Genomic DNA, 18988 nt, shown 5'->3' with positions numbered 1-18988 from the left:
TGTTCTGGTCCTATTAGACCTCTCAGCGGCTTTTGATACCATCGACCATGGTATCATGCTGCACCGGTTGGAAGGGTTGGGAGTGGGAGGCACTGTCTTACGGTGGTTCTCCTCCTATCTCTCCGACCGGTCGCAGTCTGTGTTGGCTGGAGGGCAGAGGTCGACCTCAAGGCACTTGGTTTGTGGGGTGCCACAAGGGTCGGTCCTCTCGCTTCTCCTGTTCAACATTTATGTAAAGCCGCTGGGCGAGATCATCCGTGGTTTTGGGGTGCAGTGCCATCTGTATGCTGATGACACCCAGCTGTACATCTCCACCCCAGACCACCCCAACGATACCCTTGAAGTGATGTCCCGGTGCCTGGAGGCCGTACGGGTCTGGATGGGGAGGAACAGGCTCCAACTCAATCCCTCCAAGACTGAGTGGCTGTGGCTGCCAGCGTCCCGATATAGTCAGGTGGTGCCATCGCTGACTATTGGGGGTGAGACATTGGCCCCCACGGAGAGGGCGCGTAACTTGGGTGTCCTCCTGGACGCACGGCTGTCTTTAGAAGAGCATATGACGGCCGTGGCCAGGGGGGCTTTCTATCAGGTTCGCCTGATACGCCAGTTGCACCCCTTTCTGGATCGGGACTCCCTATGCACAGTCACTCATGCCCTCGTCACTTCCCACCTCGACTACTGCAATGCTCTCTACATGGGGCTCCCCTTGAGGAGCACTCGGAGGCTCTAACTGGTGCAGAATGCGGTCGTGCGGGTACTTATGGGGGCGACATGGCACTCCCACGTGACACCTCTCCTGCGCGAGCTGCATTGGCTTCCAGTGGTCTTCCAAGTGTGCTTCAAGGTGTTGGTTCTCATCTTCAAAGCGCTACATGGCTTAGGACCCGGTTACTTACGAGACCACCTTCTGCCTCCGATAACCTCCCACTGGCCAACACGCTCCCACAGAGAGGGCCTCCTCAGGGTGCCGTCTGTCAGGCAATGTCGGCTGGCGACCCCCCGGGGAAGAGCCTTCTTTGTGGGGGTACCCGCCCTCTGGAATGAGCTACCCCCAGGGATACGACTAATCCCGGACCTCCGGACCTTCCGCCGGGCCCTGAAGACTTTTTTATGTCAGCAAGCCGGGCTGGGTTAAAAATCTTTTAATTGGGGAATTTTATGGGTAAGGGGTTTTAAATTGGAGAAGCCAAAGATAATTTAATTTTGTTTTAATGTATTTTAATATTTGTATTGTGTGTTTTTAATTCTGGCTGTTCACCGCCCGGAGTCCTTTGGGAGAGGGGGCAGTATAAAAATTTAATAAATAAATAAATAAATTTTCTGTTACATTAAAAGCTTCCCTTTTAATACAAATCCACTAGAATTTAGAATTTAACATCAATGAGCTGTGTTGTTATGTGTTGTCCTTTCTTTCGGTAGTGGCAAAGGTGTATGCTGGTGTGCATTAACCAAGTGGTGTGTGGATTTGATGCTGTAAAAGGCAAACTTTATGCTTCTTTTGTTAGTTGTGCTTTGATGTGTGCATGCCACCATCTCTTGTTAATACTGAAATTTCAGGCTGGATGCTAAAGGTAAACATTATCTTGTTTCCCCTTTTTGAGTGCAAACTGCATGCTCTTGTGTAAATACCAAGTGTTCAGACTGCATGCTAAATTCAAAGATTATGTTGCTTTTCATCTATTTGTTGAGCTGTAATGTGTGCATTCTGTGCATGCTTTTGTTGATATTGAGTTTTCAAGCTGCATGCTGTGTGCAAATGCTAAATAGCTTTAGCTTGGTGACATGTTATCAAATGGAGCAATAATCACTCCATCTGAGCATTAAAAAAGAGAGGGTAGCTTCAAGATGATCATTGGAGAAAAGTATTTTTTTTGCTCTTGCAGTTTATAGGTTACATTAAATCATGAGAATGTTTGTGTAGATAGGCTGCAAAAAATTGCTCCATTATTTGCTGTGGGGATTTTTAAAATGCTTCCATTTTTTTCCCCTAGATCACCTTTTATTTTTTGGATTCCCACAGATAATTGCTATCCTGGATTGTCACCTCACTGATATTTATATTGCTGGGTGAAAATTAAAAGCACAGAAATAGATGTTCCAGGATGGGGTGAGGGATCAAAGCAAGTGATGAAACATGTGTCATTGTCATTACAACATTAATGCCAACTTTTATACAGTTATATGAAACATCACATCCCAAATACAAAAAAGCTAAGCAAGTAAGGTTTGTGTCATGAAGTCATGGTACACATCTCAGCATCATTATGGACCCCTACAAGCAAGGGACTTGTTTTGAGTTTCTGTTCATCTAATGGTTGAACACTGGAGCTGTTTCAAGGTTATTCTGTAAGGAACATGAAATATTTCAGCTTTTTCTTATCACCATCTTGGAATGACCTATTTTGCCATGAGCTTAAAACCTTTTATTTATCTCTGTTTATTCAATGCATACCAGACAACTCTCTGTTCTGGATGCAGGATAATTAGTGAAATCGGGATAATGAATGAAATCGAGAACACAATGATTATGAAGCCATGATTTTGAAAGTAGTGCAAACTTTTCTGTTTATTTCTGATTCTGAGATAAAAACCAAATTAGAACACTGTCCAGATAGTCCAGATATATACCTTGTTCTTTAAGATGTGCTACCATAGGCATCAGGAACAAAGGAGCAAAGATACTTGGCTCCAAAGTAAAGCCCAACAGAAGCCCCTTTACTGAACGCAAAAGAAACTTTTTAACAACTTCCTTGTGACCAAGGTTTCAATAGTATGCCTATATGCCTTTGCATTCCAGACCATTTGTCTGGAATGAATTAGGCATATAGGCATACTATTGAAAGCTTGGCGACAAAGAATTTGTCTATGACTATTGTAGAAAGGATTAGATGTGCATCTTCTGCAGAACTTGGTTGTGTATTCCAGAATGACTGCTCCATCCTTTGGTATTTTGCACAGGTTAAGAGTGCTAATCTCATTGGATAGTGTTTGCTGGAATTTCTGGACTGAGAAATAAAAATAACGTTGTTCTCAGGAAGATAAAGGCATAATTTAGGAAGCTTGACCTTGGAATATTATCTCCCAGACTTTGACATATTAAATTGGTCTTTATCAAATTCTCTTGACCCAAGATGATAGAGCAGGGGTGTCAAACTGGCGGCCCACGGGCTGGGTGCATCACATGCAGGCCCAGCTCCGTGAAGAGAAAAAATGTTGCAATATGTCACGTGAAGGCAACGTGACGCTGCGAGTTTGACAAATATTTCAAACCGCCTTGAGTCTTCGGAGAAAGGCGGCATACAAGTTGAACAAATAAATAAATAAACTAGCTTTTGACAGAACCATTCCCCATCCACTGATGAAGGAAATATCTGAAGGTCAAGATGGAAGCCATTAAAGGGGTGGGGCTTTAACCCCACAATCATAGCATTTTGGAGTGAGGTTTTGAACTCACAGTTGTGGGCAGCACCTTGACTTTCTAAGTGTCGTCCCTTGTAGATATACAAAGTGGTTCATCAAGAGTTCAGGAAAACCATTGTTTGCCTTATTTTGATGGTTTTGTTTCCCAAAGTGGCTTTAAAATTCAACAAAGTTGGCATTTGAATCTGCCAATCATATACACTTGATACTCTCAAATTAAAAGAATGATAGAACCTCTGAACTTAAAAAATTACTTTTATTTTTGGAACCAATAAAATTATGGTAAATATTTACAAATAATTATCTCACATAAAGGTTACATAAAATCAAAATGTCCACAAGTAACAGTCACTCTCATGAAGACACACTGATATCGAAACTACGCCAATCTTATTGCATGTTTCTTCAACTAATCTAAAATAAAATGTTTGCAGTCAACCATTTAACTTAGAATAAAAATCACAAAGTCCAGTATTGACAAGAAAATTCAGAATCAAAGCAAAACAAATGAATTCCTTTCCCAAATGCCCCTCCCTTTAACCCACATTTTAAAATACCCCCCCAACTCTTAAAAAATAAAGCCCCCAAATAAAGCCCCAAAACAAATTTAAACAAACAAAAAAGTTTGACATCTTTGGCAAATTGGCACTGCTGTCATTACATTCAAATATTATTACACACAAAAGCAACGCACGGCACTAAGAAAAAAACACCAAGTTTTCAAGTCAGTTCTTTTCCTACTAGAAAAAAGGATACAAAAACATACACATTTTAAGAAGCAATTTTATCTTGCGGAGATTCGTCTCCTACTTCAAAGGCAATTCAATTGTATTTTTATGGTTATTTTCTTTATTTTCCTTTATTTTGTTTATTTCGTTGGTCTTTAAAAGTAAGCTTCTAAATGGCCATCAGAGACTTTGGTGAATACAATCAAAATTTATTTCTTTGATGCTAGATATTTTTTTAATACCGAGAAGTCCGTCCTTGTTAATTCTATTTGCAGGGCAATGAGTCTGTATTTCAAAGGCCACTAGAAAGTGACAATTCAGGTTGATTTCAATATGACACTGAGCAAAACAAAAGAAGTATCTGAGGTTTAATTGTGCATTGTATTTTGGTAGGAATAATTCCAGAAGAAATGTTTACCATAGATTACACTGGACAGGTCCAAAGCATAAAGCGGCAAATTCCACCTTCTTACTTTGGGACTTGATTTTTAAGGACAATTCCCAATGCATCAATGGTAAACTATTTTTGAAATGAAGGAAGGAAATGGAAGAACTTTAAAAAGCAAATTGTGACTGAGTATAAGATGTTCAAAGAAAAAGAATCTGTTCAGGACATGTCTGAGATCTCAGATGTATCTACAGTATGGTAGTTCTTTGGATCCTGGACATTACAGCTAAGCCTCTATGATGGATAGATTGTTTTAGTTACAGATGAAGTCCCTATGTTTACTCGTTCTGGATAGCAACAGTTCAGACTACCACTAGATGGCAGCAGAAATACAAATAAACTCAGCCACCTAGTGGTTGTGTGCAGCCCAGCTCAGAAAGCAGGTTTTCCATAAACTATTTAGAGATTGGCATAAATATATTGAGAGGTAATACAACAGTTGCCTCCTGATACAAGCAGTACAAACTGTGAGTGTGCAAAACCCACATTCAAGGGACTGATTTGATTTTAGTAACTAGTGTGAGTATTCCAAAGATTGGCAGCATAGTTGCAGACTCGACAAAATAACTGGGAAATTGCTCATTCAGCAATTCTGTTTTTACTCATTCCCAAACAAATGCAGACACACACTCTTTTGCACATACGGTACAAGGGACCTAAAATGCCCTGCAATCTATATTGCCCTCGTCTTTATGTTTGAAACGTAGTATACACAAAAGTATTCATGGAGGAAAAAATAACCACATTAAGTGCAATTGTAAAGGTATTTCTGGTATTAAAGTCTCATGTATTACAGCTGGCATTGCCATGTGATTCATGCTCATAGTCAAATAATTTTAGGTAGATTGATCCTGTTAAAACTCCCCCCCCCTTTTATTTAATCTCAATGGTATACAGCAGGGCTGTCAAACTCGTGGCCCATGGGCCAGATGCCTCACGCACTGGCTATGCCCACGCCCAGTTTAACGAAGGGGGGGAAAGACCCGATATGCCACGTGACACCACTATGATGATGCACATTTGACACCCCTGGTATACAGCAATTAACAACTAACAATTGGGGTGTTTTTTTTACTGTCATCATAGTCATATTTGCTTGTAGCCCAGTCAGAAATTGTATATTCCTTCATGAGCTTCCTCTCCAAGAACATTTGAGTAAACCAAATTTTAAATTCAATGACTTCATTTAAAAAAAAATGATCTGAAATTTGATTGGTTTGAAAACTGTTTGTAAAGGAGACCTATTTTGGGTAAACAATTCTAGAAATATATAATCTTAGTCTTATTTAGAAGAGAGTTGTTGGCAGCTAACCTTAAATTAGTTATAACTATTCAAAACATGGCAAAGACATGATCCTTCCCCTTATAATTAATCTTGCTCCACTGGAAGAAGCTTTAAGGTCCAGAAAAACATTGGGAATATTAAACCTCAAAAGAACTGGAGATGCTTCAGATAAGCATCCACTCTTTTTAGGGCTTATCAAAAGAGAGTCACACCTCCAAATCTTTTGAGAGCGACCGATCAGGATTTAACAGATAGAAATGCTTACTGTCATCATCAAACCATGCACTTCCCAGTTAAAGCTGGAGAGAAAAAATCTCAGAGTAAGTGCTTGGGGGACTAGAACTCTACGCTACTACTTTTTCCTTTTATTAGCTGTGTAGTCCTGTGTTTAGTAGTAGTCTGTGTTTAGGACATTATCTTTTACCCAGTAGCAGTGGAAGAGCATTGTGTGGCTAAAATTTTTAAAGGATTGTTTTCACCATCACATTGTTAAGGCAGAGGCTGTGGGACTTGTATTAAAACCCCATTTAGGCACATTTTCTGGATTTTCCATTGATACACATTAAACTACTGTACAGATAGGAGTACAGAACTAAACAACCAACAATATTGGGTCATGAAAAATCTAGCAGAATATTGTGGTTTGGTTTGTGGAAATTTATACCATGATTTTTTCCCCTTGACTGCCAGGGTTTTTACTGCAACAGAGTAATGAGGATGGCGCTCTTAAAAACACATGGATGAAAAAAAATTCCCTAGGTTTTTTTTAACACTGGAAGAGGCTAGTTCAGATTTTGCCTTTCTCATGATCTGAATCTTGAAGTCCTGCCTAGGCAACAACAGCCATGTTTGTCTCATCTCCCAGGTGGAGCTCAGCTGAACCTCTGATGAAAGCATAGCTGTGTAATATCTGGGGTGACTTCTCATATCAAGGAGATGGTTACAGACTAAAATGAAGCTTTATTCAAGAGTAGGAGAGAAGGTTTTTTGGGGAGAGGGCAAGTTGCCTACTTCCTATTCAATCCTTCCATGTCTGGGGAAAGCTGAAAGGCAGAGAGTGGTATTCTATGTGGATGGATAATTGGTGGACTCTCTAGTTCTGCTAGAACAGAAGCAGTAGTAAAACTCGTATTAAGAAAAGACTCCATCTCCTGTTCTGTTTGGGGGTGGGAATGATTACTAGGAGGACTTTCCCTTTCTTAAAGAAAAAAGGGGTGTCAAGAGAATTATCTTTCCTCCCATTTGTACTTCTGAATTAATTCTGTCTCTATGTTTTTTGCTTTCTCATCCCTACAAGTTGGCACAACTCCTTTCTTCAATTTATCCCTGCAGGAGAGTTATTTTACACTAGTCCCAGTTTGTTTGTGTTTACAGAATAGTAAACTTAGTAGGAGGAGATTCAACACCCTTATTTACTGTGTGGACAATGAGTATATGCACTACTTATCACATGGATGTCATGTTTTCTCTCTCACTTTATCTGTATACATAGATAACATCAAATTCCTAATGTTTTCCTTTCTCTCTTTCAAAAAAAAAAGAGGAATCCAATAAGTCAGGTTCATTCTTGCTTGATGTTCTACCATCTATTTCACTAAATGCATATCCTTTCTACTCTACTGTGTTTTGAAGATTCCCAGATAAGTGAATGGCCAATTAGCCTTAAATATAGTGATGGATCTCTTGTCATCATTTGATGTGACTAACTGGTCGCAGATGAATCATCATAAAATAATGACGTTGCCTAAAAGCAGCTTCTGAAATGTGTGGGACAGAAGAATGGTGACATCATGTCAACACTTCCAATAGTCATTATTTGACCGATTAGCATAAGAATAGATACTTTCCCGACATATGGAGCATTCAGGAATTGTAAAGTAGAATGGAATGCAGAGGAGGCATGGGGTTTTTTTTTCTATTTATGATATTCTCTTCACCATCTTCATGAGCTTCTCTCCTATTCATACCCTGCATGAATAATCAATATCTGTGTACTACATATATGCATACATAGGGACACACATTATTGAATATTTATACAAGAGTGTGTGTATGATGACCAAGAAAGTAAAAGCTTATTCAGGTAATACCCAAAAAACCTCCCTGAAAATAATATAAAGGTAGGGCTCAGCGTGTGAACCACAGTAAGTTGCCTCTATAAATCACATCAATGATATGTCAGTTGACCAAGACTGCAACTTACAAGATGTGTTCTCTACTTTTCTGTATCACATGCATGCAATATACCAGGTGAAGCAGAGCCTCAGTTTTCAAGAGCTATCTGCTTGTGGCTGTTCCTGATTCACCAGGCTTTGTTAGATGTCATCATTTCATTGTGCAAGCTGTTGAAAATTGCTTGCTTAAGTACAAAATGCATTAATGTTTCTTAGATCCTTTGTTTCCTAGTCACATACACACTCTGTAGTAGTAATGGAGATGCAATGGTTTAATATTATCAAATATTATAGGAGCCTTGTCACAGAAGAGAACTATCTGAAGCTCTATTTCAGAAATTAAAACGTTGGTGGGGGAGCTATTCTTGGGTGATTTTCAGAGATGTTTTCTGCAGGGACTTGAATTGGTTCGGCATTAAAGAGGAGAGGATAGCATTAGGATAGTGTCTAACCCAGGAATCTTTTACTCTTTGTCCATGGTTAAAAATTAGGGATTAGTGGGATTAGACAATATTGTTTTTTATTTCACTTGTTGAAAAGACTAAAGACTTTTAGTTAAAAAAAAATGTACTTGGTCACTCCAGCTTTATGTTAAAACATTTGCTCTACATTTTCCAATGAATAACAACTTTTCCCTCTGTCTTCATATTTATGATTTAGCTCTGCTAGGAAAGGATCAACAAGATTTTATGGACATATTGTCAGTTCTTTGATCTGGTCCGGACAAGAAGCACAAACCATGAGAACTAACATTACCTTTATTGTAAAGCTATAGTAACAGAATCTTGCTAGTCTGAAAGAATTTCTCACCTGTTTTACATTTACTCTCCGGAAAACTAGGAAGATCCTTTCTCAGATACATCCCATACACCTTTTCTTCTTTGTAGGCTGAGTTACCTTTAGAATTAAGTTTTTTTAGGCTGTGCTTCTACCTCCTATCTCCCAAGGTCATACCCATACAGGTAGTCCTCAACTTACAATAATTCATTTAGTGACCATTCAAAGTTACAATGGCACTGAAAAAAGTGCCATTCACTTATCGGCCATGTTACTAACTTAACAACTGCAGTGATTCACTTAACAAGTGCAACAGGAAAGGTCATAAAATGGGGCAAAACTCACTTAACAAATATCTCACTTCGCAACATAAATTTTGGGGTCAATTGTGGTCGTAGATCGAGGACTACCTGTACATCAAAACTGAGCAGGAGAGCAATCTTTTTAGAATGGAAATCAATAGTTTATGGGTGAAATAGGAGTTATTCCGCCTGCACAAAGGAGAATGACGCCGCCTCAGGATGGCCGCAACTAACCAGGAATTTATTTTGTGCAAGTCTCATTTATTTATAGGCTTCCAGAGAAAGACCCAGTAAATAGTGATCAGAAAACTGTTTTCTTACAGCTTCAAATAACATACATATTCTACAGGTAACTTCGTAATGATTCCTTGCTGGTTATGCAGTTTGAATTAGTTGGTTGTCAGTCATCTATTTAGTATCCACATAAAACTTGACGCTAAAAAAACAACAGCTAAGGTTTTCATGTTCTACATGAGATGGCAATTTTTTTTAAATTAAAAAAAAAGCAAAAGCTAAGAACATGTTTAATGTGATGAACACTCATTAACTCATTTGTTGGCCAGATGGAAGGTATTTTTCATTAATAAGGAATGATTTTTGTTGATGCCTCTATTTATTGATTAACTGGCATCTGGAAATCCCTTTTATCTGGTTTTGCAACTCTTCTATGAACCTTGGAGGAGGGTCTTAAATTAATATGCTGGTTATCTTTGCAATTTATATTGACTCAAGTCCATATTCCTATAATTTCCTATTTCCTATAATTTAAATCTTAGACTCCCAAACTGGTGCCCTTTGGGTATATTAAGCAAAAAATATGTTGCTCAGACCAATTGGAGGGCACTAAGTGGGAAAAAGCCAATCTTAAATTATGGTCTCTCATATTATCTGAAATAAGATTATTCAATCATTTCTTTGAATTAAATATGCAAAAAAAGATCCTTGGGGTTCTTTGAACCATCCAATGACCTGTGATGGAAATATCTGATTTGAAAGGGACATATAAATAAATGCATTTTGGCTTAAAAAAACCCAGAATGCAAAATACAGTAGACAGGCAAAGTATAAAGATAATTTCATATGAACTGCATTTTAAAGTGTCCCACTCATCTGAGCATTCTTAGATTTGGAGTTCCCTGTCATGCATATAATTTTATCCAAAAAAATTTAAAGCAGAGCACAAGATTTTTCCCCCTATACCTGAGAAGTACTATAAAAAGCACTCATCGTTGAATTATCTCTTGACATAAAAACCAAACAAGACTTAAAGAGTATTCTTCCTATGCAGGAGATCGATTTGGGTAGGTCTGTGAAATCTCTGATATCATTACTCAGCTTCTGTTCTACTGATTTTGTATAAGAAAAGAGAACTTCTTCCAAGCATATCCTTTTGTTCAACTAGATCAGGGGTGTCAAACTCGCGGCGTCACATTGTTGTCACATGATGTATCACAACTTTCCCCCCTTTGCTAAACCGGGGTTGGGCGTGGCCAGCGCGTGATGCATCCGGCCCACGGGCCACAAGTTTGACACCCCTGAACTAGATCATCACTGGTCATAAGATTTAAAAAAAAAAAAAATTGATAAAATGAGTAGTTCTTGGAGTGAAGAGAATGTTATGGCAATATAAATAATTGAAGTCAATCTTTCCCCTAACATTTATAAACTTCATTCTATACATAGAGGAGTGTATATACCATAGGGAAAAATGTTAAAGCATAGAAATACTAATCCTTTCTTTTTATCCCAGGTTGAAAAACCACACTATTAATACACTTAAATTATTCTTAGTAAAATTATGTCAGTTACAGCTGAGGAACTTTAGGAGAGTCTTGAAATTTTTCTTATAAATAGCTCATGTCATGATATAACCCTGACCTTTGTCAACCTCTCATCTTGAAACTGTATGAAAACTACTTTATTAAGATTTGAGAAACTCAAATTATTCTTTTTGAAGAAACCCCCCCCCCCCCAAATTCTACCTTGGGAGATAATAACTTTACTTCATTGTGTATAAGCGTTTCTTTCCCATGTACAGTGGTACTTTGGTATTCATCATTAATTGGTTCCAGGAAGCATGACAAAAACTTAAAATGACAAGTCCCCAAAAAACCACGTGACTTATCACATGACCCTTTGATTCAGCCGAAAAGAACTTCCCAGCACTGCTGACTTCCTGTCCACCCTATGTGGCCATCCCCCTCTTCATTTTGCAGCGACTTTCTTGGCATGGCCAACTTCCTGTCCATTCTCCATGGCTGTCCCCCTTTTCCATCACAGCACATTAGGTACCAAACAAACAACAAATATACTGGGACAACATTTTTGACTCAAAATGCATTGAGTACCAAATTTGATGAGTTTTGAAGCAGTCAAGTACCAAAGTACCACTGTATATAAGATTTTGGTCATTTGGAATTTCTTCTTTTATAGTGAGATGAACTTAAAGTCAAAAACCATATCATTGTTTGCGATTAAAAATAAACATAATATTCAACAGTTAAAACGGTGGTAATAGGCTCATAGTTTCATTACCAAATGCTCACCTGACTGTCAGAATAGCTTTTCTAGAAAGAACATCAGCCCCAGAAATGGCCAGTTAATGTTAACCTGGTTTAGAGTTGTTTTAAAGCTTACTGAAGTTTTAGAATCAGTGCACCATTATCAGAACACATTTTTCCAATGTATTTTAAGATCATCTTTGTTCCATGTATTTGACTTATGCTAAACCACTCTATAGTAACACAAATAAGTTATTTACATTGGTGCTTTGCTGTTTGAGTAGAACATTTGTTTTTCTTTTGTCTTTAATGCCCACTCACTGAATTAAGACCCAATTCGTGCTGTCCAAGCTGGAACTACATGTTGTATTACAATGCACACATTAAAGAGATACCCCATAGGGAATTGTTCAACATTAGAAACGTTCCTATTCCCCAACATGGCTAAAGGAACTAGATATAGCTTGTCAGTCCAAAGCAAGAAGACCGCATGTTAGACGTGGCTACTGCATTTCACAAACTGCAGGAAAGGTGAGCATAACTAATTCTTTGTTTGCCCTGTTTTTTTTAATGGAAAATTCAATGAAGATCTCTAAAAAGTCCATTAATTAAAAACAGTGAAGTAATAAGCTGTTCACCTAGCTGAAATAATAATATTCTAATCATTGCGTGGGTTGGTTGGACAATTTCTCTTATCGTTCCTTATAGCTTGATTTCAGTAGTTGCACTCTAGATGATTCCAGTGGTGTCGTCTGACGTGATGTGGTGAATGTGCTTCTTGGTTTGTTTTGTCAGTGACGATCATAAGCAGCAGCAGCTGCTGGGGGCGCGGCTCCACGGGCTGCAGCACTGTAATAGTAAGGAGAACCTACAACAAGGAAAGATAGCATTGTGTAAACATGTTACATATGTAATTTCTATCAAGCAAATGAAATTGAAGACCCTTCACTGGGTCTTATGCAGACCCTTAAAATGAGATAGTAAGTTTAACAAGTCTTACACAGTAGAGGGGCATCTTAGTTGCATCATACCAGATTACTATAGAGAACCCATGCAATATTTTTTTTATGACCCTATATTCCCTATTCGGGGTAAAGTGACCAGATGGAGCTGAGCATTTATTGGTCAGATGCCCTTCCTGACACCTATGAGAAGTTCACAGCAAATATTTTTTCTTTGTGCCCTAGATGAGAAACATTTGCTACTACCTAAGATTGAAGTCTCAACCTTCCGAGTGGGAGGCAAGTGTCTACTCCACTAGGGCCACCATGTTGGATCTTAAACCCATGCAACTAAAATTATGAGGCAGTAATGTCTCCTTCTTCAAACCATACACATTTAGAAATATTTTTTTGATTTACTTACATGTCCAGATAGGATGTCTCAGTTTCAAAGATACTTTAATTATCCAACAGAATAAAGACAAACTTAGACCAGTATTTTAAATCATTTCCCTTTGGTATTGTCTAAATCAGTGGTTCTCAACCTTTTCTTCATCACAGACCCCTTTTAAATAACTTTTGTGGCTATGGACCATGGCCATAGACTCCCAAGGCTTAACTCAAGATTTAAATCATAAAATTTCTTCAAGCCTTTGTGGACCTCCATGATTAGATCACAGACTCCTGGGGGTCTACAAACCACAGGTTGAAAACTACTGGTCTAAACAAAAATATACTTGTTTCCATACCTTAAAATGATGCTTTCTAAGTAAAGTTGTTACTTTATTTGACTTTACAAACAAAATATGGCATTATGTAAGGACAGATATACTTTAAGGTATATATATACTGCTCAAAAAAATAAAGGGAACACAAGCAGAAGACATCCGAGATCTGAATGAATGAAATAGCCTTATTAAATACTTTGTTCTTTACATACAGTAGTTTATACACTGCTCAAACAACTAAAGGGAACACAAAACTACTGTATGTAATGAACAAAGTATTTAATAAGGCTATTTCATTCATTCAGATCTCGGATGTCTTCTGCTTGTGTTCCCTTTATTTTTTTGAGCAGTGTAGGTTCCTTTGAATATATAGATAGATTACAAGTTCACCTTGTTTTTTTGGGCAACCAGAGGCTAACTATGAGATTATAGCTGATGGATAAGTTAACTACATTTCCTGTAAGAATGTCTTATGAAAGGGGAGGAGAAATGGAGATCTACAAAGCCTTCCAAACCCCAAGGAATTCCTTCATATTCATGTTCATGTTCCATTTGCTCCATTGGAGACTCTGCCCCTCTTGTAGTCATTCCATGGAAGTGTGCTCACCAACTGGGAAGAGGTATATCATGATAAGTAAACTTGAATGAATTTGGGAAAGAATGGAATCCCTTGACTGACGTGACTTTGTCATGACCTAGAATAGCAAATTGGAGGAATCCAGTACAGTAGCTTGGAAAGACCCATGGATACAGCATGTTCTCCAACTCTAGTTGCTGCTATACGGCCTTATAGATTCTATGGTGATGGAAAGATCGCAATGCCTTATGTTAAGGCATTAAATTTTGTTACTTGGTCTACTGATAAAATTGTAGACTTTCAAGAATGAAGAATTGAATGTAATGTCCAGAAAGGTATGGGCTACAAAAAATACTGGTTAACATATATGTGCACAGAGTACCAGGTCTAAGATATTGGAATAGAAGAATTGGAAAATATTGGTAATGGTCATATAAGATGTCCCAAAGATGCTTTTCAAAAGGCAATTGAACTTTCTCATTTTTTTTCCCTTTGAAAATGCTTCGCTTTTCATCTGAGAAGCTTCTTCAGGTCCATCAGATGCTAAAATGACCATTTGAAAATGTTATGGTGTATCAAATTCCTAAAATCCACCATAAATTATCTGAGTGTGCTGTGATATTTGCAAACTCTCATCTCTTATTTGGATGAAGTAAAATGTATTGTTTCTTTAGATAACACAATCCCAAATTACATGATTTCCTTCTTCTGTATACAGCCCTTTCAATCAGTAAATCCAGTAAATCAATTTTCAGCCAAAAAAAAAAAAAGTCCAAAAAGAGTTCCCAGGTTTCTTTATAAAAGTACTTATTGCTCTTTCCCTATTCAAACAAGCCATTTAGCCATTTCTGCAAATCTTTTTCATGATCCACTCTTCCATTATGGGTATTTTGCATGTGTCAAAATGGCTATTTTGCTAATGTTGGCATGTAAAAAACAGAAAATCCAGGGCTAAAATTCTCAAAACCAATTCTCAAATACAGCTCATCTGCCTGGAATCCACACTGTATATCAGACGTTAATACGATTCAGTGGGTCCAGAGATATTTCATGAGAAGAGTACTCCAGTCCTCTAATCACAATAGAATCCCTTATGCCACCATGCTTGAAATTTTGGCCTTGGACAATCTTGAACTGCTGCGCCTGCAGTCTGATCTAAGCATAGTACACAAAATTGTCTGCTACAACGTCTTACCTATCAATGATTTCTTCAGCTTCAACCTCAATAATACATGGGCAAACAATTGATACAAACTCAACTGCTCCAAACTCGATTGCAGAAAATATGACTTCAGCAACAGAGTAGTCAACGCCTGGAATGCTCTACCCGACTCCGTTGTTACATCCTCAAACCCTCACAGCTTCAACCTTCAACTGTCTACCATGGACCTCACCACATTCCTAAGAGGTCCTTAAAGGGGGCATGCATAAGCGTCCCTGTCCTACTGTCCCCATTTATTTGTACTCATTTCCTTCGTTCAGGACAGAACTTAGGAGCCAGGAAAGAAGAATTAAGATGTTTCTATTTATGAAAATAGTATCTGAGGAAGTTTTAGTAGAACCCTTACATTCCTTTTTCCACATACAATGAGATTTTACTGTGAGATAAAATTCAAACATAACATCTCCTTGTCAAATTGCAGCCTTACCTAGGTTGTACCTCTTTGAACTACAAACTGTTTTTCGGGAACAGATAATCCACACCCGAGATAGATCATACAGTGTATTAAATTCTTTTTTAAAAAAAAAAAAACCCACTCAAACTCTTTCAAAGCCTTGTTTTCACATAAAATTGTATACACCTTCTCCATGCTGGAAAAGTAATGAAATTCCTAACAGCAAAACCATTCCTGTCATAGAAAACGCTGCTGACAGCATTAAAGGAGAAGAAACAGGGAGAAATCAATAGAGTAGTGACAGATATCATGAAGAAGTCACAAAGTTCAAGACATGTGTAAGGGGCCAATATTTCAAACAGATGAGCATGTGAAAATAGACTAGCAGTATTGCACAATATTGATGAAAAAGGTTTTCTACATCCTGTTTCAAGAGAGCCAACTGGTATTTTGGGAAGATGGAGGAGGAAGGGGGAAGGGGATAGCTTGGCTTTCCTTAGATGTCTTTCTTGATACAACAAGGGCAAGGAGAGAATTCTGTAATAAACGGATCTTAACTCATATTTTGAGGCTTGTTTAGATAGCTGTAATCTTAGCAACCAATACAATAGCAGCCTTAACCAAGTGCTTCCCAGATGAGTTGAATTGCAGCCCCTGTAATTGGCTTATGCTGAATGAGGGATTACGAAAGATGGTTTAAGATAACGTTGGGATAGGGAGCCATACGGCAATAGAATAACCTTGCTATTGTTGCTGCAGGGCGAGCAACACGGTTCCTATAGCAACTTAAATTTAAAAATGCATTGTAAGTTTTTATTACTAATGCTCTCTAATTTCATCCATTTAACAATTGCATTGAGATTGGTTGCTTATTCTTAGCACATGTGCATATATGAAAGAGTCAGTGTGGTAAAGGGGATTAACATGTTGGACTAGGAGAAAGAAGACCAAATTTTAGTCCTCCCTTAAAACCTGACTGAGTGAGCCAGTCATTCTCTTCTGGCCCTAGACTGGGAAGTTGGAAAAAAACATGAAAGTGAAAACCAGGTCATGGTTAGCAGGTCATGGATGACTGAGAATCTCTACAGACTTTTAACTATACAATTTGGGATGAACACCCTTTGAATGGTGTGGGAGTAGGAATGGATTTCCAGAGGAAAAATGGTAGACTACAGGAACCAGGAGCACCCTGAGGACAAAGATAAATCTCCTAGTGCTTCAAGGACCCTCTAAAAGGATGCAAATGACCAGTTGTCTGCAAGGAATATAAATCTTTCCATTCCCCACTATCCTGTCAGACCTGAAGAAGCTTCTTGCATGATAAGCGAAACATCTTCCAAAGAAAAAACAAGAAAATCCAGTTGCCTCTTGAAAAAGCACCTTTGGGACAACCATGACCTGGATGACTGAGAATCTCTGCAGACTTATTGCATTTATTCTTAACTCAGCAAAAAACAATAGTGCAATGGAATTTGGTGTTTCTGCTGCTGATCTTTACTGCATTTGTTTCCAATCCATTCCTTCAATGGACAGTAAACAACAGCCTTTGCACTACTCCAGACTGCTCTGGAAGATTGTTTGAATAACAGGGAAAACATTATCTTAGCACCTGTATAGTTAAGGATGACTTAAACCTATGCCACTGATACCTGGAAAGAAGAAAAAGGCAATGTCCATGAGGACAAGGGAGAAAAAAGATATTTGTGCTGTAATTAGATACAAGTAGGAAAACCCTCAGATTACCTACTGCAATGTATTGGGTGCTATTGCTGCTGCTGCCACTATCTAACTAATCTAATGGGTGTATCCCCAAATTGTACTGACTGCAAGAAAAAAGAAAGCAAGATTGTTTTTAAAAATGAGCATTTGCCAAATGATATTATTAAATTTACAGAGTCCATGGTGATCTTCTATCAACTACTAAGGAGAGGTCATTGTGGACATGGAAGAATTGCTTCTGAATTCCGGAACTGCAAAGAATCCTACTCTGCACGCAGAGTGGGGAAATCAAATTTACTAATTAATGTTCCACATATGTAACTCCCAACTGTTTTTCTGTGTATGCATGCAGGCCTTTGTGTTTGCTTTTGATTCCTGGCAACTGCCTGGACAAGTTTTCTTGGCAAGGTTTTTAAGAAGTAGCTTGCCATTGCCTCCTTTCTAGGGCTGAGAGAGAGTGACTGGTCTCACGCTGGCTTTGTGCCTAAGGCAAGATTAGAACTCAGGACCAGAACGGATGCCTTAACCGCTGCACCAAACTGGCTCTCAACTTTTGTGAGGGCAACAACAAAAGCCTGGTGCTATGCAACTGCAGGGAAATCTGTGCATTCCCTGTGGTATGCAATTTTCCAATGCACTGTCCATCATGTATTGAGTTTACACATTCACTCATTAATCAAAGAACATAATAGAGTAATCATCCGAGAATAATTCAATTTCCATTCTCCAATTTTTAAACTAAAACAATATTCATATTCAATGGAAGGTCATCAACTGATAACAGATCAAATGCACAATGGTAAACCAATTCTCAGAAATACATAGATATTTCCCCAATCACTAGAATATATTTGATTGTATCTAACTTTTGCCTTCCTACTTGATTCCGTCAGCTTCTATACTCATAATTATTCATATGAATCCATATTACACAAATTACTCTAGACCAGTGATGGCTAACCTTTTTGTCGTCACGTGCCAAAAGTGGGGAGGTTGCCGGGGGGGGGGGGTCGCACACACATGTGCCCACACCCATAATTCAATGCCCCCTGTGCATGCACAAGCAAACCCCCCCATGCTCCCTCCCACTTTTGGCACATGATGGCAAAAAGGTTACAGGTGGGCCTATAGGCCCGTTTTTTGCTCTCCCCAGGCTCCAGAGGCTTTCTTGGAGCCTGGGGAGGGCAAAAATAGCCTTCCCCGCCCCCAAGGGCCTCCAGAACCTGGAAACGTCCTGTTTCCTGACTTCCAGTGGGACCGGAAGGCCTAAAAACCAGCTGGCTGGTGCACACATGGGCACTGGAGCTGAGCTAAGGCAACGCTCGCGTGCCCACAGATATGGCTCTGCGTGCCACCTGTGGCACGCGTGCCATAGGTTCGCCATCACGGCTCTAGACAAAACCCTATAGTAAACAAAGAAAGAAAACTATTAAAGATCTAATTATATTGACCATATTAAAAACTTGGTTTTAAAAAGTAGAACTTCCTTCAAGAGTTTACAACTTTTTTCTTCTTCTTCTTCAAGCTGACCTGATCCATTTTTACTTCATGATGCTTTTAAAATAATCTGGCTGTTAATGTATAATTTTTCTCTGTAGCTCCCTGGCAGCATTTTATATATCTGCTGAGTTGGACTTTTTCCCCCATTCACATTTCTGTGCTGAAATCAAAAAGGTCTGTATTTAAAGTGAAAAATGAAAACATCACATTCCAAAACATTCACTCTTTTGCCCTGTCATTACACTCTCCTCTAGAATAAATTTGTCCTTTCT

At 38.6% G+C, this 18988-nt stretch overlaps 1 protein-coding gene across 1 annotated transcript in view; it reads right to left on the bottom strand.

Moving 5' to 3' along the window:
* Positions 1 to 12426: 12426 nt before the first annotated feature.
* The window catches only part of PAX5 (paired box 5), a 239722-nt gene continuing 233160 nt past the window's right edge, over positions 12427 to 18988 (bottom strand). Inside the window, exon 10 of the mRNA XM_070935434.1 lies at positions 12427 to 12503. Within this exon, the coding sequence (XP_070791535.1) occupies positions 12427 to 12503 (77 nt within the window). The remainder of the gene's footprint in view (positions 12504 to 18988) is intronic.

The sequence above is a fragment of the Pituophis catenifer genome, unplaced genomic scaffold, assembly GCF_029215685.1.
Source record: "Pituophis catenifer annectens isolate HBS135680 unplaced genomic scaffold, rPitCat1.0.hap2 SCAF_2, whole genome shotgun sequence".
Taxonomy (NCBI): domain Eukaryota; kingdom Metazoa; phylum Chordata; class Lepidosauria; order Squamata; family Colubridae; genus Pituophis; species Pituophis catenifer.
This window is presented reverse-complemented; position numbering and strand designations above follow the sequence as displayed.